Genomic DNA, 22,474 nt, shown 5'->3' on the forward strand with positions numbered 1-22,474 from the left:
GCTAGCAGAGCTACCAGGGGTGCTGCAGGGACGATTAGATAGCTTTCTATTCCCTCACCCCCAAGGAGATACATCCCCATTTCCCGCCACCCCACCACCCATGAGATCATTGTAATGTCTATGCTGGCCCCAGCTAAAGACAGCTTGTAATTGTATAGTCTACTCTGGGGCGTAAATCCAGCCCTCCCCAATTACCTTTGAGGGCGCACTCTGGGGACCCCGGGGCGAGAAGACCCAAGTGTGGCCTGTGTGTGGCCTAGTGGACAGAGCACGGGCTTGGGAGCACGAGGACCTGAGTTCTAATCCCTATTTGACCTTGGGCAAGTCACTTGACCCCTCTATGCCTCAATTACCTCATCTGAAAATGGGGATTAAGACTGTGAGCCCCATGTGGTAGCTCGTATCTACCCCAGCGCTTAGTACAATGCCTGGCACATAGTATGCACTTAACTAATGCCATTTAAAAAGAAAGAAGAAAAAGAAGGCCGGGTGATGCTCCCTCCCCAACTCCCCAAGGCTCCTGGCCCAGGTGATGGCCCCTAGCCAGGGTCTACCTCACCAAAACGGTGGCCCCACAAAGCAGGGAGGTCCTTCTGGAACTGACAGGAAAGAGAAGGTTTAATCCCGCAGGCAATCTCAGATCGGCTAGGTCCGGCCTGCTGGCCAAACTCCCCGGCTCTCCCCCATCCCCGCCCACCCACAAGGACTTGTGGGAGAAAGGTTGTTCTCTTTTGGTCACCCTTGGTCCATCCAATCCCTCACAGGTTTTTTTTTTTGGTTATTGTTTGCTTTTTAAAGGACTTAATGTATCCCAGGCATCAACAGGCCAAACTGCCTCTCCCTACTGACCCCATCGCTTTACTGTCCACTTTCCACTTGAGCCATCCTTGGTTGTGTGTAGGGGAAACCCTTGGACTCCACTAACCACCTCGGCTTCTGCCCTGCCAAGTCATTCATTCATTCAATTGTATTTACTGAGCACTTACTGTGTGCAGAGCGCTGTACTAAGCACTTGGAAAGTACAATTCAACAATAAAAAGACAATCCCTGCCCGCAGTGGGTTTACAGTCTAGAAGGGGGGAAACAGACATCAAAACAAGTAAACAGGCATTAATATAAAAAATGGAATTATAGATACGTACATATATACACAAGTGCTGTGGGGTGGGGAGGGGGTAGTGCAAAGGGAACGAGTCAGGGCGATGAGGAGGAGAGGGGGAGCTGAGGAAAAGGGAGGTGTGTAGTCCACAAAACCTGAATCGGGCCAGCAATCTCCTCACAGAGCCAATAGAGTGACGGGCTAGCCACTCCCTGGGGTGCCCGGGATCACCTCAGAGTTCGATCCCACCCAAGGGCTTTGGGAGTTTCCGGCCCAGGGGGTGCAGGAGAACGCGTCAGCGACTGGCTCAGAGCTTCTAAGAACCCCGAGTGGCAGCCACTGAAGTCCAACTGCAGTCATTACCCCAATTTCCTCTTCTCCCACTCTCTTCTGCGTCACCCTTGCACTTGGATTTTTTCTCATCTCCCACTCCCTTCTGCATCGCCCTGACTTGCTCTCTTTGCTCTTCCCCCCTCCCAGCCCCACAGCACTTATGTACCTATGTGTAATTTTATTTATTTGTACTGATGTCTGTATCCTGGCTCTAGACTTTAAGCTCATTCTGAGCAGGGAATGTCACTGTTTATTGTTGTACTGTACTTTCCCAAGCGCTTAGTACTGATTGAACAAACTTGGATTTGCTCCCCATATTCACCTCTCCCTCAGCCCCACAGCATTTATGGAAATATCTGTAATTTATTTATTTATATTAATGTCTGTTTCCCCATCTAGACTATAAGCTCCTAGTGGGCAGGGAGCATGTGTATCAACTCTAATATATTGTTACATTGTACTCTCCAAAGTGCTTAGTACAGTGCTCTACACACAATAAGCACTCATTAAATACCAGTGACTGAACTGTGAACTGGCCGGCTGCGGCTGGTTCCGGCCTGCCGGCCAAAGGTGCCCCCCACCTCAACCCCGGGCCCTCAAAAAGATGTGTGGGAGAAAGGTTGTTCTCTTTGACCCCAGAGGGTAGGAATGTGTCTTCTTGAGTCACCCTAGATGAACGCCTTCTTTTAGGCCACCCATGCTTGAGGCTGGCTTAACCTGCACATACAACATACAGAATGTCAGGAGGTCACCCACGATGACAACACTAAGTGGCTATTAACAAGGGAGAGTGGAGGCAGAGACCCTCATTGGCCCTCACCCCCTCCTCAGGCTGCCTGGAGAAGGACTGAGAGGCCGTAGGCTGCCGGAAGCAAGAACACCGTAGTGAAGCTGAGCCGGAGGCTCGCTGATCCAATGGAGAGCGGCAGGCCGCCCCCCACCCCGGCCCCTCCCGGAGGAGTCAGTAAACAGCAGCCGGGAGCAGGTTGGAACGTGCTGGGAGCGCTGCATACCGCTCCTGAGCTGCCACATTCCTGACCTGAAACTCAGCACCTGGACCCGGGGGTCCCCATTCCTTAGCCGGTCAGGCAGATTACAGAGAGATAGGGACCGGGGCTGCAACCCTCTGAAGAAACCAACTGGCCCCTTCGCCCACCTCCACCACTCACCCTATTCCCCAAACAGGGTCCCTGTCATCCCTATCCCATGGTGACTCCCTCTGTCCTCGGGGAGAATTCCTCTGAGCCGCAGCCACCAGCCTGGGTTTAAGCTTTTTTTTGTTTTAAACGCAGGTTCCAAAGGATAGGGAGGACCCAGCCAAGCAACAGTGATGTAAAGCCAAGCCCTCAGTGACCACGAAGCAGCCTGTCAAGGGCCCAGCAGGGGATGGGAAAATGCCACCTTGTTCCTGCTGCCCCCCAACCTCCCACCCCGCCCCATCCCCCACTCCTCATCCTTCCGCCACTAAATTCAGCCTCGGGGGGGCTGGAGTTTGTGAATGGCTCCCTGTGCTGCCAGAACCCAAAACAGGACCCGGCTCTAGGGCCACATGGCAATGACCAAACCTTGTTGCCGCTCCCGAGCTTAGAGACTCGGGAGCAAGTCTGGGCCTCCTGCGGCATCACATATGGCCCGACCCAGGCTGAAGGGTGGGGCTGGCCCAACTGAGAGGATCTTCCTCTGTATCTATGGCAGATTCATAGCCATGGGCAACTTCAGCACCCAAATTGTCCCGGGATCACTGGCTGAACTCGCAGCTGAATTCTGTTTCTAGCCGAGCCAACCCTCAAATGAGCACTCTGGGAAGGGGGGAGAGAGAGAAAGAGACACGCTCTCAAAGACGGACGGACGCCAATTTTCTTTCCGTCCCCTCGAGCAGCCGGGGACCTCTAAGGTCTTTATCTCCCACGGGCTCTCCAGAGTCCTGACCAATCAGGGCTAATACAGCAGTGGCAATGAATGAACCTCCAGTCGGCGGCAAACCCCCAGATCTCCCAGTCTCCCCGGCTTCCCAGTCCCTCAGACCCCACCCCGGGCCACCTCCCTCCCCTCCTCAGCCCCTAGAGGAGGCCAGACCTTCTGGAGCTGGCGGCCCCTCTCCCCGCAACCAAAGCCTCAGGAAAGTCACAGGGGCCAAAGAACCCCAAGGGCTACTGCCCTGAGTCGCCCCGCCCCGGCCGGGGGCGAGCTGGGCTGGCTGGAGGAGCGGCCTGGCGCAGGCCAGGCCAACAAGCCCAAGTCAGAAACCCTCCACAAGTCCTTTTCACTTAGAACAACAAACCGGTTGTTGGCCAAACGGCCCTGAAGGGTCAGGAGCTTTTTGCTCTCTCCGTTCAAATAATGCTGTCCATTGTGTCCAACCAGAACCTCTCCTGGAGCCCTCAATGAACTCCGGTTCCCTTCCTGCTCAATTATACACACAGCGAGCGGCCTGCGGCCGAGCTCTGCTGGGGATTAAGTGGAAAGTTGGACTTGAGCCACTGGATAGTGACCGACTGTTCGGTCTTCCTCCTCGCCCGGGTGAGACGGGGACTTCACACAGAATGGCCTAGTGGAAAGAACCTGGGCCTGGGTTCTAATCCTGGCACTGGCACTCATCTGCTCTGCAACCTGGGGCAAGTCACTTCACTTCTCTGTGCCTCAGTTACTTCATCTGTAAAATGGGGATTAAGACTGTGGGATATGGATTGTGTCCAACTTGATTAGCTTGCATCTATCTCAACGCTCAGGGCAGTACCTGGCACATAGTAAGCGCTTTAACAAATACAATATTAAAAAAAAAAATCTAGCTACCTCCCTGGTTTAGGCCCTTTCTGTGTTTTGATCTTCCTAAGGAAAAGCCACTTATCCCTGGAATGGGTATGGGAGCTGTCTCAGTTCCCCCCATCTCCTGCCCTCCACAAAACTCTAGACACCATTATTAGAAGTGAAAAGTTAGTTTGGTGGGTAGGGCCTATGGAAAAAGCCAAAAAATGGGCTGAAGGTAAATTCTTTTTTTCGTGATCCTATAAAGCCCTGGCTAATCCCCACAGGATGTAAAAATTATATATATATTTGTTAAGTGCTTGCTATGTTCCAGGCACTGTACTAAGTTCTGGGGTAGATACAAGCTAATCAAGTTGGACACAGTCCATGTCCCACACAGGATTTACAGTATTAATCCCATTTTACAGATGAGGTAAATTAGACCCAGAGAAGTGAAGTGCCTTGTCCAAGGTCACCCAGCAGACAACTGGCAGGTCCAGGATTAGAACCCAGGCCTGTGCTCTTTCTTCTACGCATGCTGCTTGAGATCGGAGCTTACGGAGGGGCCCAGAGGGCGGAGAGGAGCACGGGAAGGAGAAATGCAGAGAGTTCTGCAAAATCCAAGTCTGCTGCACCCTCCTCTTTCCCTGTTTGGTATTTAGTTTGGCACTGGAAGACTGAGAAAAAAGGTTGTTTGTCCTCAGAGAGCAACCAAGGATTCCTGGGTCTCAGGGCCAGACGGTCTGGCCAAGCAGGTTGTGAGACGGTGGATTTAATAATGGGGTCATTTTGATTTCCATGCGGGCCCCTAACCTCACTCTTCCATTTCTCACTCTGGCCAGATTACGCTGTCTAGGCTGCCGTTAGACATCAATATTTTCTAGCGTTTGAAAGTAGCTTTGAGCTCCGAAGCCAGGCGGCTCTGAGGAGTCATTCATTCAATAATGACCACTTTGACCTCCTGGAAATCAAGGAGATGGGCTGGCCTACAGAGAGAAAGTGATAGTGACTTACTTTTAGTGATCTATATGTGCTATTCTTCACATAGCCCGAAACTCAGCACACACCATCTCTCTCCATGTCCCCAAGTGGTACATTTTGCCGATATGGAAATGCTGATAGGTAAGGAGTGGGATGGGGTCGGCTGAATGGGGAAGGGAAGAGGAGGTGAGGGGCGGGGGAGATTTCTCAAGCCACAAGGGGCATCGGGCCCAAAAGGACTCACCCGGACTGCCTTTCCCTCAGCTGAGGGACAAGGGGGGGCCGTGTGTCGGGGAGAGCTGCATTCTCCCTTTGGGCCATTACTGGAGGCCTCATAGAGGCCCTTTGTCTGAGGGAGAGCAGAGGCGCCTCTGTGGATATCAGCAGTCTCCAGCCTCAGTAGGGCGAGGCCCACTGGGGAGGAAGGCCAGAGACTCCTCTTGCTGGGTTCTCGATGGGCGGTAACCTGTACACTGACAGGGCAGGCCGAAGGACGTCTCGGGCCCCGACTGCAGGCCCGGGGATTTTGAGCGGCCCTCACCACACTGCCTCCAACCAAACAAGATGAGGAGCCTACCGTCCCTCAAAACACCACTGGCTATTTTGGCCCCGCTAGACGACAGGGCCGGTAGAGACGGCAAGCAGAGCAAGCTGTGGCACCCTTCTCTGGGCTGAAGCTCCGGGGCCAACAACCTGACAGAATTCACCATTGGCAGGACAGGGTGGCAGAGCGCCCGGAGGTGCCTCTGGAGCTTGAAGGGCACAAAATCCCAAACCCTGAATTAAAAAAAAAAGTGGCCCAAAAGGAGGTAAGGCGGGGGGGCTGCTGACAAGATCTGTCATCATCTTTCCCCCAGCCCCATTCCCCTCTTGAGTTCTGTCTATCTGACACCTTGCGGCTCCATATGCTAAGTTAGCATGACTTAAAGGACACAATTCCAACTTTCAGCAGTGCAACACAATGGCAAACACAGCACCCTGAGGTGCAGCAATTTGAAAAGGGATGGGGTTTTTTTTTTAATCTGTATGGTAGTCCTACACAACACCTGGCTCTGCAAATAGCTGAGGGAAACCAGAAAACAGCCTTCAGGTGTGTGTACGTGTGTGTGTATATACACACACACACACATGCACACAAGAGCTAACTTCGAGTACAAAAAAGTAAAGAGTGAGGAGGGGATCTTACACTCAGGAAGAACACGTCCACCCAACTCCCAGCTGTACCCTAGTAGGAAGAATACACCCACTTCCACCTCCCACCAGCTTCCTGTGGCTGCTCAAACATCCCAGCGTCCCCTGGGAATTGGCAACTTTGGCAGCTCTGAGCCGGCTTTACCAGTGCATGGTTCCGGGCTGGTACTTATTTCTGGGTGGGGATAGGAGGGAGCTTGGCCATCGTGCAAAGAGAAAGGGAAACTGGTTGAGGAAGCTGAGGAATCAAAGTAGGCCCCTCACCTATCTCAGGACTCCCCAGAATTAAAAAGAAAAGACTTGGAAGCTACAGCCTCCGCTGCATTAAGCCTAGGGGCAGGTTACAGAAGGCATTTCTTGGATTAAGTTGGTAGTGGTGCCTTTTAAAACCCCTCCCCACCCTCGCCCAACCAATCTACCTTTACACCTGGTCTTATTAAAGGGTCCACTTCCCCCTCCACCCCAGCCTGGGTCCCCGGCCATAAGCGACACGGCAGACGCTAAACTCTCGGAGGCTGGGACCTAACCTTACACCAGCGGTGAACGTCAGGGCTTGGCTCTCCAACCCACACCTCTTTTCTCCCCGACTCCTTGGTCTTGTCTGCACAAGCTGCTTCTAGAAGGCTTTGAGGCCAGTGGGAGAGAAACAACCTGCCCTGGCCTGTAGCTGCAAGGCTCTCAACACCAGAGCTGGGCAGTCCCAACCTGGCCCAGCCTCCAAGGGGCAAGCCAGGCCCTCCCCGCTAAAGAAATGCTGCCTGAGCGAGGAAGGTCTGATCCCACTATTTGCTGTGGGAATCGGGTAGGCTTCCTGCCCAGTCCCCCTCCTTCCGAACCCTCTATCTTTAACCTCTCCATCATCCTAAAGGTACCAAACCTTGCCAAGGGAAGAGCAGAGCCTAAAAACTCCCTGCCCGGGCACCACCTACTATACAGTTGAGTTCCGGCCTCTGGCCCACACAGTTCTCCCTCTCTCTGCTGATAACGAAGCACTGCTCTGCACGAGGCAGGTACCACTGGTCCCTAAGGGGCTGGGTTATGTGATGGGAGGGAAAGGAAGGCGCCTCAGAGCTGCTTCACACGAACCCTTGCCAAGTCCCTTGGATCAGAGATTCAGGGAAGGCCAACCACACCCCAGCACACCCACCCTTCAACTCCAGTTTAACCTGAACCCGGCCTAGACAGCCTAAAAGTGCCCTTAGCGGGGCCAGGTGCCAGAGAGAAGGCGGGCTGCAGTTCCAACCACGTTATGCTTGGCTCAACCCAGGATTCTGGCTTGTAAACAGTAATCTATAGCCACTCTCCCGTCTGGACTTGTCTCCAGCTGACACCTGTACTTTCAGGCCTCGGTGGCTGCACCCTCGGGGCCCAGAAAAATGCGCAGGCAGGCAGGCCCCACGCTCCCCGGAGGGCACCCACCTCCTCCCTTCTCCATCGCCCGGGGTGCGGCGCTGGCAGGGAAGACCGAGAGGCGCTCCACTGTGAACCATTTCCCCACCCTGTTCCTGGAGCAATCCCACGCTCCACCTGTTTTACAGTCCCTAGGTTCACCCGGCCAGGAAACCCTGATAAGATCCCACCTGCTTCTTCCAAACAAGGCACTTCTGTCAGCTCTAAGCGATCAGACCCTTCACTCCTGGAGCCCCCTCAACGTTGGCAGGTCGATCCGCTTCTCCTTTTTATGCAAAAACTGGGCAGGAAGGTGAAGTGGAGCTAGGAGAGCCTCCCTGCCTCCCTCCTGGAGCCCAGTGACAGGCCAAGGTTCATATTGCAGCCTTCATCTGGGGAGGTGGCAGAGCACACCAGTGAGCTCCCAGGGGAAAGTGGCTGTCTTGAGGTTGCTCTTGAAGGGTAGGGAGGGAGTCAGAGGTAGCCGAGAGAAAAATAAGTAGCCCCTAGCGCCGGGAGATTCTGCCTAACACTGTCGGTGGGGTCTCAGAAGCAGCCCCACCTGACTTGCAATTTCCTTCATTTCTCAACTTTCCCTGCTAACAGACCAGGGGCTCGACCGCCCCAATTGCGTAGGACAAATCGTTTCCAAGGGAATGGGATTCAGGGTCTCTGGGTGTGGACAAGGTGCAGCTCATATCCCAGGGCACAAGAACTGCAGGTCCCATCAAGCCCTTCCTGTCCCCTTCTGCACCAGGTCAGCCCACACTAGTGTTTTGCAAGAGCGAGTAAAGGGGCGAGTCTGCTTCCCTCCTTCCTCCTCCTTCTTCATAGCTTGGAGGCTGGCAGGGCCATGGCTCTGCGGGTGAATCATTAACCAGCTCTAGGGGCCGGTGGGCAGACAGACCCCATGACACGCAGAGGCAGGCCACTGATGTCACTCCGGCTCTACACAGATGCTTCCTCCCACCCTAAGGCGGGCTGGCCTGTCTGTCCGTGTCTGTCCAGTGCTCAGGACGCGGAGCCATTGTCCTCCCTGACCCTCTCACCCCCATCCCAAAAGATCCCCCGGCTACTCCGGCAATGGGCCGGGCCTTGGGCTGAACAGGACCCCTGACCAATCTCCAGATCTGGGTTACCTTATTCTCTGGAAAAGGCAGTTTTCTACTTCAAGAGGTTTCCTTATCCTCGACGCGTCAACCCTATTGCACCCCCCTCCCTCCAAATCTGATCTCAGGACTAAGCGGCCTAAATAGGAATCAGATGTCCGTGGCTCTCAGCCATCCCGGCTTGGAAAAAAGGGCTGCATTTCCCACGACCACAGGCCTCTGTGTCCATGCCTAGCCCGACCCCCGACCCCTCCCTGCAAGTGGGCTGCGGAGGGGGGTGGATTTGGCTAGGGAAGAGGAGGGGGAGGTCTTGGGCCCCAGTTCTGGATGGCAGGTTCCTTTTACGACCAGGCTGCCCTTTTGACCAAATCCAGGCTCCCCGAGGAGACAAATCCCAAGCCCACCCGAAGGCAGTCCCCTCCCGATGGCACCCTCTGGAGCGGGATCAGGACCGGCACCGTTTTGGGATTCCCAGAACCGTTCCCTGCCCCCTTCCACCACTGTGGCGGGGTGGGCTCCCGGAGGAAAGGTCTCCCCCCCACCCACCACCACCCTTGCCACTCACTAACCCAGTCACTTAACTTCTCGATGCCTCACTTCCCTCATCTGTAAAATGGGGATTAAGACCGTGAGCCTCAAGTAACTTGATTACCCTGTATTCATTCAATAGTATTTACTGAGCGCTTACTCTGTACAGAGCACTTTACTCAGCCCTTGGAATGGACAATTTGGCAACAGTAATAATAATAATTCAATAGTATTTATTGAGCGCTTACTCTGCGCTTGGAATGGACAATTCGGCAACAGATAGGGACAACCCCTGCCCAATGACGGGCTCACAGCGACTGTAACTGTAGCCTGTATCTACCTCCATCGCTTAGAACAATGCTGGGCACGTAGTAAGCGCCTCGCGTGGGACAACCTGTAGCTACCCCAAAGTTTAGAACAGTGCTCTGCACATAGTAAGCGCTTAACAAGTACCAACATTATTATTATTATTAACTGTACGCCCATCCGTGGGCAGGGATTGTCTCTGTTGCCGAATTGCCCATTCCAAGCGCTCAGTCCAGTGTTCTGCACATAGTGAGCGCTCAATAAATACTATTGAATGAAATACCAACATTATTATTATTAACCGCTTTGGGCGGGTCCCGGCCCACTCACCAGGTAGTTCATCTTCTCCTCTCCCCGGGCACCGGGCAGCTCCTCGCCCGCCGGAGAGGGGAGGGAAAGGTTGCTGGAGGCAGGGAGGCTTCGGCTTTAGAGGCGCATCCTGCTCCGAAGCCGAACCGAAGCCGAACCGAAGCCGAAGTGAAGCCGAAGCGAAGCCGAAGTGACCCCGAAGCGAACCCGAGCGGGAGCCGGTCCTTACGCACGCAGGTCCGGCCGCAGACTGGCCCGAGCCGCCGGCGGCCCAGCCAACGCTCTCCTCCAATCACCGGCCGGCGGCTCCCGGCGTGTCCAATCGGGTTCCTCATTGGCCCGCCCGGGCTCCTCATTGGCCCGGCCGGGCTCCCCATGCAAATGAGCTGGCCTCTCTCTCCACCTTGGGAACAACGCTGCCCCTGCCTGGCAAGGAGAGAGATGGTCCGGCCTGCTCCTCCTCTTCTTTCCTCCTCCTCTTCCTCCTCCTTCCCCAGCTCAGTGGCAAAAGCCCAGGCTTGGAATAATAATAATCGTAATAATAATAATGATGTTGGTATTTGTTAAGCGCTTACTATGTACAAAACCCTGGGGGAGATACAGGGTAGTCAGATTGTTCCACGTAAGGCTCATTGTTAATCCCCCTTTTACAGATGAAGTCAGTGAGGCACAGAGAATAATAATGTTGGTATCTGTTAAGAGCTTACTATGTGCAGAGCACTGTTCTAAGCGCTGGGGGAGATACAGGGTCATCAGATTGTCCCACAGGAGGCTCACAGTCTTAATCCCCATTTTACAGATGAGGTAATTGAGGCACAGAGAAGTGAAGTGACTTGCCCACAGTCACACGGTTAAGTGGCAGAGTCAGGATTCAAACCCATGACCTCCGACTCCCGAGCCCGTGCTCTTTCCACTGAGCCGTGAAGTGATTTGCCCACAGTCACCCAGCTGACAAGTGGCAGAGCCGGGATTCGAACCCATGACCTCTGACTACCGAGCCTGGGCTCTCTCCACTGAGCCATGCTGCTTCTCTAATGATGTTGGTATTTGTTAAATGCTTACTATGTGCAGAACACAGTTCTAAGCTCTGGGGTAGATACAGAGTAATCAGGTTGTCCCCACATGAGGCTCACAGTTAATCCCCATTTTACAGATGAGGTCACTGAGACACAGAAAAATGAAATGACTTGCCCACAGTCACCCAGCTGACAAGTGGCAGACCCGGGTTTCGAACCCATGACCTCTGACTATCGAGCCCTAGCTCTTTCCACTGAGCCATGATGCTTCTCTAATAAACAGTGGCATTTGTTAAGTGCTTACTATGTGCAAAGCACTGCTCTAAGCGCTGGGGGAATAGAAGGTGATCAGGTTGTCCCACGTGGCGCTCACCGATTTAATCCCCATTTTACAGATGAGCTCACTGAGGCACAGAGAAGTGAAGTGGTTCAGGGGATGTGAGTTCTAATTCTGCTTCCGCCACTTGTCAGCTGTGGGACCTTGGGCAAGCCGATTAACTTCTCTGGGCCTCAGTGACCTCATCTGGAAAATGGGTGTTAAGGCTGTGAGTCCTACATGGTTCAACCTGACTGCCTTGTATATACCCTAGCGCTTAGAACGGTGCTTGGCACATAGGAAGCGCTTAACAAATACCATTATTACATCAGTGCTTGGCACATAGTAAGCGCTTAACAAATACCATCATTAGAACAGTGCTGGGTACTAGTAAGCGCTTAACAAATATCATCATTAGAATAGTGCTTGGCACATAGTAAGCACTTGACATATACCATTGTTATTATTATTATTACTATTCTCCTCCACCCCCTCTTCCATTGAAGGAGGGGTCATTCATTTAATTGTATTTATTGAGCGCTTACTATGTGCACAGCACTGTACTAAGTGCTTGGAATGTGCAATTCGGCAACAGATAGAGACAATCCCTGCCCAACAATGGGCTCACAGTCTAAACAGGGTCCTGCTTCCTACCTCTGACCTGGAGAACCCCCAGCGAAGTGCCAGAGCTGGCAAGGCAGAGCTTCTCAGCTCTTCTGGAGCAAATAATAATAATAATAATTATCATTATGGTATTTGTCAAGCAATTACTATGTGCCAAGCACTGTCCTAAGTACTGGGGTAGATACAGGGTAATTAGGTTGTCCCACATGGGGCTCACACTTTTAATCTCCATTTTACGGATGAGGTAATAATAATGGTATTTAAGTGCTTACTATGTGCCAAGCACTGTTCTAAGCACCAGTAAGTGAGGCACAGAGAAGTTAAGTGACTTGTCCAAGGTTACACACAGCAGACAAGAGGCAGAGGCGCGATTAGAACCTGCCTCTTCTGACTCCCAAGCCCATGCTCTTTCCACTAAGTCACGTCATGTGCCAGGCACTGTACTATGAGCTGGGGTGGATACAAGCAAATCGGGGTGCACACAGTCCCTGTCCCACATTAGTCTCACAATCTTAATCCCCATTTTACAGATGAGGTACTGAGGCATGGAGAAGTGAAGTGACTTGCCCAACATCACAGAGCAGACAGTGGCAGAAGTGGGATTAGAACCCATAACCTTCTGACTCCCAAGCCAATGAGCTATCCACTATGCCATACTGCTTCTCCATGGCTTAGGGGACAGAGATGACCCGCTGTTCAATAGAGTTAAATGCCCCCCTCGGCCTTTTGGGCTGGACAAAAATGGGAAATAGAGTCACAGAATGCAATGCCTTCCAAATTGCCTGAGGTCTAACATTGTTCTCACTGACAACCACCCATAGGTATAGGGGATAGAAGTGAATCATTTCATTGGGTCCAGGTAGGGGAAGATCTGAAGGTCCAGACTGTAGTATTTTTATGAGCTCCCCTCTACCTTCAAGATCAGACATATTAAATGCTAATTTACTACAAGGGTATCAGATGCCCAGAGAGAGGAGTAAAGATACTGCAAATGACAAACACAAACATCCAAGTATAATAGATCTCCCTTAAATCACCAGCTAAAAAACAACCTTTGTTGCTTTTCAGCCTCTGCCTCCCTCTGCACCTTGACAGCTTTGCTGAGGGATGAAAGACGCCCAGGAGAGGCACCCCCAGTGAAGATTCCCAGCTAGAATCAATCCCCAAAGCAAGCTCGGCAGTAGCAGCAGCAACCATTGAGCACCTATTCTCTAGACTGCATTCTACTCCTATTCTATTCCTCTGGACTGTAGTAAGCTCCTTATGGGCAGGGAACAAGTCCGCTAATTCTGTTGCGATGTACTCCCACAGGCACTTTGTACAGTGCTCTGCACATTGCTCTAATCCCGGCCCCGCCACTTGTCTGCTGGGTGATCCTGGGCGAGTCACTTTACTTCTCTGTGCCTCAGTTCCCTCATTTGTAATATGTGGGACAGAAACCATGTCCAACCTGATTATCTCGTATCCACCCCAGCATTTAGAATAGGGCCTGTTGCATAGTAAGTGCTTGCCAAATACCATTATTATTATTAGTAGTAGAAAGTGCTCAATAAACACCACTGATTGACTGATATTCTTTCAGTTAATAATCAAACCTCCTGCCTCCACCCCTCCCACCCTCACAATATCACTCAATATCCACCCTTTCCTCTCTATCCAAATTACTTCTATGCTGAACCAAGCTCTTAACCTGTCACACCTCAACCTCCTTGCTGACCTCCTTGCTGACCTCCCTGCCTCCCGTCTTTCATACAGTCCATATTTCATTCTGCTGCTCAGGTCACTTTTCTAAAAAAAAAAAAAATCAGTCAATTGCCCCACTCCTCAAGAACCTCCTGAGGTTACCAATCCACCTCTACATTAAATACAAGTTCCTGACCATTGGTTTTAAAACACTCAATAACCTTGCTCGCCTCGTATCTTACTTCCCTGATTTCCTACTACAACCCAGAAAATTCACTTCACTCCTCTAACACCAACCTACTCAAGGTGCCTCAATCTCATCTATCTGGTCACTAATCCCTCACCCACATCCTGCCTCTGGCCTGGAACTCTCTCCCCCTTCATATCCGACAGACCATCACTCCCCACCTTCAAAGAACTATAAAAATCAAATCTCTTCCAAGAGGCTTTTCTATATTAAACCCTCATTTCCTTTATTCCCTCTCCCTCCTGCATCTCCCTTGCACTTGGATCTGGACCCTTTAAGCACTTGATATTCACCCTACCTTCAGTCCCATGGCCCTTATGTACATGTCATAATCTATTTTAATGTTCATTTCCTCCCCTAGACCATAAGCTCTGAATGGGCACGTCTACCAGTTGTGTTTTATTGCACTCTCCCAAGTGCTTAGTACAGTGCTCCGCACACTGTAAGTGTTCAAAAATACGATTGATAATAGTCCCATCAGCTCTGGGGAGCCCACTCGCCCGGAAAAAATGCTACTCATCCTGGCAGCCATACAGGCGGGGCTCGGGCTACAGAGAATCAGCCCAGGACAAAGCCGCCGTCTGAAGAAATTAAGAGGAAGAAATTGCCGTCTCTGAGTATAACACCTTGTTTCAGCAGCACGAGTAAAGCTTCCATGAGAATTTTGCTCTAGATCCCTGAGTGACGGCAATCTACCCTGCACCTCCCAATAGATTTATCCTGCAAAGTTGTCCCAAGAGCAAGCGGAGCCAGGCAGGAAGCGGTGAGCAGCCTGGATCCTAGACCTACTGCAGCTATCAGATCTGACATCACCTCCCACAGCCCCTCAGGAGAGCCAGCAGGAGAGCCAGCAGGAGAGCCAGCGGCTTGGAAGTCTCAGCCCTTGGGGGAAATGCCCAGACTCCCAGGCACCACGGGTTCGAATCGGAGCAAAACTGACTCAACCTTCTCCACTTCCAAGATAAATAGGCTTTGGGGGAGTGGGGAGGGGGCGGTGGGAGAGGGAAAAGGAGGGAGGGGGGAAGGAGAAAGGGGACAAGGGTCCTGTGGATGAGGCCCTCCCTCTCTTTGAACAATGCCGGCCCCCGGACCTCTGCCTTTAAGAGAGCCCACCTAGGAGCACAAGCCCTTGGTCCCAGTTGCCTGCAGGTGCCCAAGGACTGGCTCAGGAAGCCCACTTCCCCTTCCTTAAAATTTCCAAGCCTAGTAGCAGGGACCCGTGTGTCTTGCCAGGAACATCCTCAAACTCAACTGGGGAGAGCAGGAGTGCCAATCAACCAATCACTCAAGCAATGGTATTCTTTGAGCACTTACTTTGTGCAGAACACTGTGCTAATAAGTGCTTGCTTACCTCTAGACTGTAAGCTCGTTTTGGTCAGGGAATGTGTCTACCAACTCTGCTATATTGTACTCTCCCAAGCACTTAGTAGAGTTGCTCTGTACACAGTAAGCACTCAATAAATACCACCGATTGATTGATTGACTGATTGGGAGAGTACAAAAAAATGCCTTTTGGGAAGTGGTCCCCCTTCTCCGTCAGCTCCACCCCAGGTCACAGGGCATGGTCACTCTCTGCTTTCTGGTTTCGGAGGCTGTCCGGCCTCAGTAGTTTCCTGGAAAAGGGGTTCCCTATAACCTCTCCCACGGGCTGCCCTGCCCAGCACAAGTTGGACCCCCCCTTGGGTCCTTGGCAAACTGTTCTGTGTCAAAGCACTCAGCATCTAATCACTCGGGTCTCCCTGGAACCCAGCAGCTGCTTTTCTTTTCCAATTTCAATTGTATCTTTGGGAAAGAGAAAAAAAATGGCCCTGAGAAAAGGTCATCCATAGTGCCGGCCACCTTGTGCACAGCATTTCTCTTTTGCTTTCCACTGAAAAGTAAAATAAATCAGCTCTTTCTCCTGGGGCTGCTTCTTACATAAACCTGATGCTCTAAACTGATTCCAATCTGTTTGAGAGTGCAGAGGGTGTAGATGTGTGGAGGGGAGGGGACTCATTTACCCCTGCCCTTGGACCAGAGTCACCATCATCTTTAAATAGTGAGAGAATCTGAGAGGATACTCTTTCCTCTCCTTGTGAGGGAGGAGGGGATGGGCTCCTGAGGGTGGGAGGAGGTGGTGGAAGGAGGAGGCTGGAATACTGGAATATGGCTGGGGCTTGGGGGCCAGTGGCTGACCACATAGAATCTAAGACAAGTGCCCCAGCTCAGTCCAGTCAGGGTCACCCTGGCCTGCCTCTCAACTGCTCAAAACACTTTACAGCCAACTAGAGCCAGCACAACCTCATTCTCCTTTGGTGTTGCAGGAGGAAGAGAAGGAGGTGAAATGGACAAGAGGGAGACAAAAGGAAGAGGAGCTGCAGGGAGAGCTGATTTAGTGAGTCAGGGCAGAACCCAAAGAAAAAGCCAGGCACTCTGACCCCCTGCATTACTCTACATGTGCCAAGGTCTCTGCTGTGCCTTCCCTAAAAGCCCAAAGCCAGGAGGAGCCAAAGTGGGCAATCAATCAATCAATTGTATCTATTGAGCACATACAGTGTGCAGAGTGCTGTACTGATAGCTTGAGGGAGAACAATATAACAGAGTTGGAAGACACATTGCAAGCTTACAGTCTAGAAGGAAAGCTGGAGAGGGAGAGGGTGAAGGAGGTCCCCCTGAGGAGAGGTCCAGCCCCAGGAGGCCGTCTGGATGGCCCTGTCCGGGGGAAAGGGGGCGAATGGCCACGGGCCTGTGGAGGGACTAGCTAGGCATTTTAACATAACGGATTCCGACTCTTGACTTTGTCTCATTGGACTAACTCAAAGGTTTAGATAACCTAGCACACCCACCAAACTGCCTTGGCTTTCTGCCCGCTGTCCACTCCCTCCCCAAACAGCAGTCTGTAGAGCCTAGCCTAGTCTCAGAGCACCTGACCTCCTTCTCCTTATTTGAGAAGGAGCATGGCTCAGTAGAAAGAGCCCAGGCTTGGGAGTCAGAAGTCATGGGTTCAAATTCCAGCTCTGCCACTTGTCAGTTGTGTGACTGTGGGCAAAGTCACTTCACTTCTCTGTTACCTCATCTGTAAAATGGGGATTAACTGTGAGCCTCATGTGGGACAACCCGATTACCCTGTATCTACCCCAGCGCTTAGAACAGTACTGTGCACATAGTAAGCGCTTAACAAATACCAACATTTATTTATTTCATTTTATTTGCTGGTGAGGCTGAATGGACAGAGTCGTTCCCCCATCCGATGCTGTGCTGGCCTCACCTCAAGTGGTTGGACCAAGGTTCCTCAGGAAACGGGGTTTCCTCTGAGCACCCTCTGCTACTTCTTGGCCCCCACATCTGAACTGAGACTCACCTATGCCCTGGAGTAGGGGATGCTTCTGTCCACTGGGGCTTCCTGCCAATTACTGCCCACCTCCATACCCTGGCCAGAGAATTCCTGCCTCTTTGGCTACCATCCCAACTTCTCACTTTCTCAGAGAAGCTCAGAGCCCCCAGCAGTATTTTCTGACCCGTGGTTCCTGCTCTTATGAGGGGCTCGATGGGGAGGCCTCCCTTTAAAGATAGAGAAAACAGGGGGTTGAGTGAAAATTCCCCACTTTTACCTCTCGATTACCTGATCCCAAGACCCGGAGGAGGGGATTAAGGTGCAGGGCTCCTGGGGATGCTCCCCCACCCCTGCCAATGGTGTCCACACACAATGAGGGGATAGAAATTTGTGACAGAGAGTTAGGGTGGTATCAATGATGAGGGAAGGGCAGGGAGCTGGCCGGCTTGGCAGGAAGCTGAGAAGCCCAGAGCAGACCCAACCATAGTCCCCAGCTGACATGGGTAAGAGGCTGTTCACACCACCTCTTCAGCCCTGCCTTATACCTTATCTGTGCTATCTGGGGCAAAAAGAGCTCTCCTGCTGGAAAACAGGGGCAGAGAGGTGGGGGCTGCGGGGGACAAGATGTCCTCTCTAGAGCAGGACACAGGAGGGACCAAAGAGGAGAAGAGACTTTTCAGACAGTAAAAATATGAATGCTGTTTCTGGGAAAGCAGGGAATTCCAGGCATGTGGAGAAGAAGGGAATCAGGAGGCTACTGGAGCAGTCCCATCCTGGGAAACAGCTTGGTCTAGTGGAAAGAGCACTGGCCTGGGAATCAGAGGACCTAGTTTCTAATCCCGATTCTGCCAATTGTCTCCTTTGTGACCTTGGGTAAGTTTCTTCATTTCTCTGGGCCTCAGTTACCTTATCTGTAAGATGGGGATTGAGACTCTGAGCCCCACTTGGGACAGGGACTGTGTCTATCCTAATTTGCTTGTATTCACCCCAGTGCTTAGTACAGTGCTTGCCACATAGCACTTAACAAATATCACTATTATTATTACTGTTATTATTATGAATAATTATTTCTTAACTTCTCTGTGCTTTAGTTACCTCATCTGCAAAATGAGGATTCAATGCCTGTTCTCCCTCTTACTTAGACTGTGAGCCCCATGTGGGACCTGATGATCTTGAATCCACCCTAGCACTTAGTACAGTGCTTGGCACATAGTAAGCACTTAAAACAAATACCATTATTATTATTATTACCACTACTGTTTCTAATTAGTCTCCAGGCCCCTGCGATTTTTCTCTTCCCATTTAGGGCCATGAGCCAGCCTGTAGGCTCAGCTCACAGAAGAGGGACCAGGCTCAGGGTTTGGCCCTTCCAGCCAACACTGATGCCACACTGCAGAGATGGCAGGAAGGAGACCAGAGTCAGAGCAGCCAGAGTGCCACACAGCGCGACTGCTGGGATCTGGTGGGGTCGGGATGTGGAGGGGGAGTAGCAGGAGTGGTGGGGAGCAGGGGTCGGGGGGGGGGAAGGAAAGAATCCTTTCTAAAGCCCAGGGCTTTTTTTTTTTGTGGGGGCCCACCACAACCACAAAGGCTGGACAGGCGGGAGGGCACACAAGCTCCAACCTCCCCATCTCTTTCCCATTCAGCCCCTGGGAAAATTTGTGTGAGTGTGTGTGTGTGTGTGTGTGTGTGTGTGAGAGAGAGAGAGAGAGAGGGAGAGAGAGAGATGCTTGTGGGCAAAAGCACACACACACACACACACACACACACACACATGAGAAACACTCATGCAGGCATTCTAAGAATTTGCTCCTTTTCCACTTGAGCATTCCCTCCCCATTATCCCTTCCCCCCAAGGCCATGTGCTTCCCGGAATGGCATTTCCTCTTTGGAATCATTGCCCTTTGGGGGTTACCTTTGCTATGTGCCAGCTAACAGTAAAGTGTTGGAAAGAGAAAAATTGTTAACACATGGACCTCCTGCCCTCTGCTTCCCATCCTTCCTCCTCCTCCCTCCTTCCTCCCAACCCCCTCCCCTCCTCTGTTTGCCTTCCCTTCCTCTTCCTCAATCAATCAAAGGCATTTATTGAGTGCGTACTGTGTGCAGAGCACTGTACTGAGTGGTTTGGAGAGTATAATGCAATAGAACTGATAATCACATCCCTGCCCAAAAGGAGCTTACAGTTTAGATGGGGAGACAGACGTTTAAATGAATTAGATAGGGGAAATGGCAGAATCTAAGGATATGGACAGCATAAGTGCTGTGTTGCTAGGGGTAGGGTGAGTACAACCTAGAGCTTAGGTGACACAGAGGAGGGGGCAAATAAAATGGGGAAATGAGAGTCTAGAAAGGGAACATCTCTTGAAGAAGATGTAATTTTAAGAGGACTTTAAAGGAAGGGAGAGCTGGTCTGTTGAATATGAAGGGGAGGGAGTTCCAGGACAGAAGGAGAATGTGGACAAGGGGTCGATGATGAGAAAGATGAGGTCAAGGCTTGTGCAGCCTTTAGCACTCTCTTCTAAGTGTGTTCTATCCCTCCATTCTCTGAGGTTCCGGCTGCCCTTCCCGGCTAGTATCAAAATCACAACCCCTTCCTCCAAGAGGCCTTCCCCAACTAAATCCTTATTTTTTCTACTCTTTCTCTCTCCTTTTCATCCCAGCAGAGAGAACCCAGGTCCTTCTGACTTCCAGGCCTGTGCTCTATCTACTAGGCCACATTCTCAGCCTCCTCCTCCTCAGCCCAGCTCAGCCTCCTTCCTTCAGCCCGCTCAGTCTCCTCCTCTTGGGCCCAGCTCAACCTCTCTCCCTCAGCCCTCTCTCTCTGGAAATCCACCCGGCTGCAGACATTTTTGACCCTGACACAATGGCAGGATGTTGTCCGCTGGGCCCAGGGGCACCGTGGGATGCCAGAGAGCCCCTGCCTGCCAGGAAGAAGTTGGGGGGGGGGGGTGCACCGAGAGAGGAGGGAGGCAAACAGAGAGCCCTGGAGCTTGAAAGGTAATGGGTGGGGGCTGCAGTCAAGCAACCAGGAGGGAGTCGGGGGATGGAGAAGGGGAAGAAATGTAGTAGGGACCAAGCTGGACCACTGGAGCCTCAAAATAGAAGTCCCAGCTCTGACAGAAACCCAGGAGCCCAAGGCCACAGGGAGATGCATAGACAGGCTTGGCAGGCAGAACTTGGACCTGAAGGCTACAGTCTTGGGACTGAGAGGCGGCAGCATGTCACAGAGAAAAGTCCTCCCCTCCTGGCCCCTCCCCTCCACACTAGTGCACACTTGCTGTGTCTCTTGGGTCTGGGCCAAGGTGCCAGGGTAATTTACCTTCTAATTTAAGTCAGCATCTCTTATAATAAAAGCACCAGATGAGCACTGAAAAGCAGCCCAAAGTCTGGGGGACTTGTTTGAAATCAGACACCATTCTTCCCCTTCACTAAAGACATCAGTGTCCTGGAACAGGGATGGGAGGTGGGGGATGATCTAACCCCAAGCTCAATCAAGCAATCAATAAATCAATGGTATTTATTGAGTGCATACTTTGTGCGGTAAGTGCTGTATACTAAGTGCTTGGGTGAGTACAATATAACAATCGGTTGACCCATTCTCTGCCCACAAGGAATGTACAATCTAGAGACTCCACACCCAGCTCCCCATACCCAGCTGCATGGGGTGGGTGGGGAAGAGGGGGAGATCAGAGAACAGGGTGAAGTTTGGAGGGGGAGAGGGACAGAGGAAGGAGAAGGAGAAGAGATTCTGGGAAAGAGGGAAAGGAAAGGGAGAAGGGAAACAGCAGCAGAACCAGCCAGCACCCAGATCATCTGCCCCTTCCCAGTAAGGCAGCCCTGTCAGAGCTTTCTCCCCAAGGTCAGGAAGAGAAGACACAATTCAGCCAACGGTTCCCCAAAGACCAAATCTTCCAACTCATCTGCTACTGTGTCTGGCTGCAGTCTTCTGGCTCAGGATGGCAGAGAGGGAAGGAGGGAAAGAAAGTTGGAAGGCTGCAATTCTGTTCCAGGTCCCAGGCCCCTGCTGTGCCCAGTCCAGGACCCAACTCTAGCCAGGCCTGGCTCTCTTCAGACCCTGCTTGCTCTCTCCAGGCCCCACTTCTTCCAGGACACTGCTCCCACCAGGACCCTGCTCCTGCTAAGCCCCTGCTCCTCCCTGGACCCTGCTCTCCAATGGACCCTGTTTCCACCAAGCCCCTTCCTCCCCACAGGAACCCTCTCCCCCTAGACTGTAAGCCCATAGGACCCTGCTCCTCACAGGACCCTGCTCCCCCCAGGCCATTACCCTGCCAAGCCCCCGGTACCAGGCCCCAGCCCTGAACAACTCAGACTGACAGCACGGCTACCCTTGGCTAGGATCAGCTCTGCTCCCAGGCTCATTCTCTCCCCTTGGCCAGAAGAGAGGAGCCCCTTGTCTCTGAAAAGGAAGACCTGGAGCACCAGGAAGGACTTTCCCACCTCCACTTTCTCCTTCCTGGGGTTAGGGACAAGAGACCTGGCTCCCGTCCCAGATGGCTTCAGCCTGGGGCTCAGCTCCTGCTGCCACCCACCCCTCAGCTTCACCAGCCTTCGGCCTGTCCTGGGCTGAACTTGGGGATTGGAGCCCCCCCTTTCCTGAACCCTCCTGCAGCCCAGCTGCTGGCCCCAGCCCCAGGCTGGAGAGCCCTCACTGTCCCTGCCCATGAAAGTCAGCTCATCCTGTTGGCTCGACTGGCGAGGAGGCTGCCACTGAGTGACTTTCTGGCCCTGGTGACAGGGAGAGGCTGGAGCACAAGAGGATTTTCTGAGACCGGAGGTCTGCTGCCAGCCCCAGCCCCAGTCCCAGCCCTTGTCCCTGCCCCAGTCCTGCCCCAGCCCCAGCCTCAACTTCAGCCTCTGCCCTGCCCAACCCCAAGCTTGCTCCTGACCCAGCTCCAACTCCTGGCCTGGTCTCTGTCTTGCCCAGCCCCAGCCTTGCCCCAGCCCCAGACTCAACTCCTGCCCCAATCTCTGCTCTGCCCTGCCCCAGCCCCAGCCTCTGCCTCTGCCCTAGCCCCTATTTTTGCCCCTCCCCAGCCCCAGCCCCTACCAAGTCCCAGCCCATGGGGTCAAGGGACAAATTCTACTTAGAAACCAAGTAAGGGGTGCCTGGTCCCAGCCAAGCTGAGACCCAAGAATATCCTGCTAGTGCCTTGTCTCCAGCCCTTGGTTAGTGTGAGCTGTACCGAATCTGTGAGGCAGAAGCCTTAACCCTCACTGCTATGGAAGCAGGAAGAGCTAGATAATGACGCTATTGTTGAGTGCTT

At 52.4% G+C, this 22,474-nt stretch overlaps 1 protein-coding gene across 2 annotated transcripts in view; it reads right to left on the reverse strand.

The window, feature by feature from the left end:
* BCAR1 (BCAR1 scaffold protein, Cas family member) overlaps positions 1-22,474 on the reverse strand; it is a 111,022-nt gene that overhangs the window by 34,744 nt on the left and 53,804 nt on the right. Inside the window, exon 1 of one of the 2 annotated variants that reach the window (XM_029075134.1) lies at positions 10,012-10,228. The exons of the other annotated variant lie outside the window; for it this stretch is intronic. Coding sequence (XP_028930967.1) covers positions 10,012-10,023 — 12 coding nt within the window. The 5' untranslated portion in view covers positions 10,024-10,228. Of the gene's footprint in view, positions 1-10,011; positions 10,229-22,474 lie in introns of those variants that run through there. 2 annotated transcript variants of the gene reach the window in all.

This window comes from Ornithorhynchus anatinus, chromosome 11, assembly GCF_004115215.2.
Source record: "Ornithorhynchus anatinus isolate Pmale09 chromosome 11, mOrnAna1.pri.v4, whole genome shotgun sequence".
Classification (NCBI taxonomy): Eukaryota; Metazoa; Chordata; class Mammalia; order Monotremata; family Ornithorhynchidae; genus Ornithorhynchus; species Ornithorhynchus anatinus.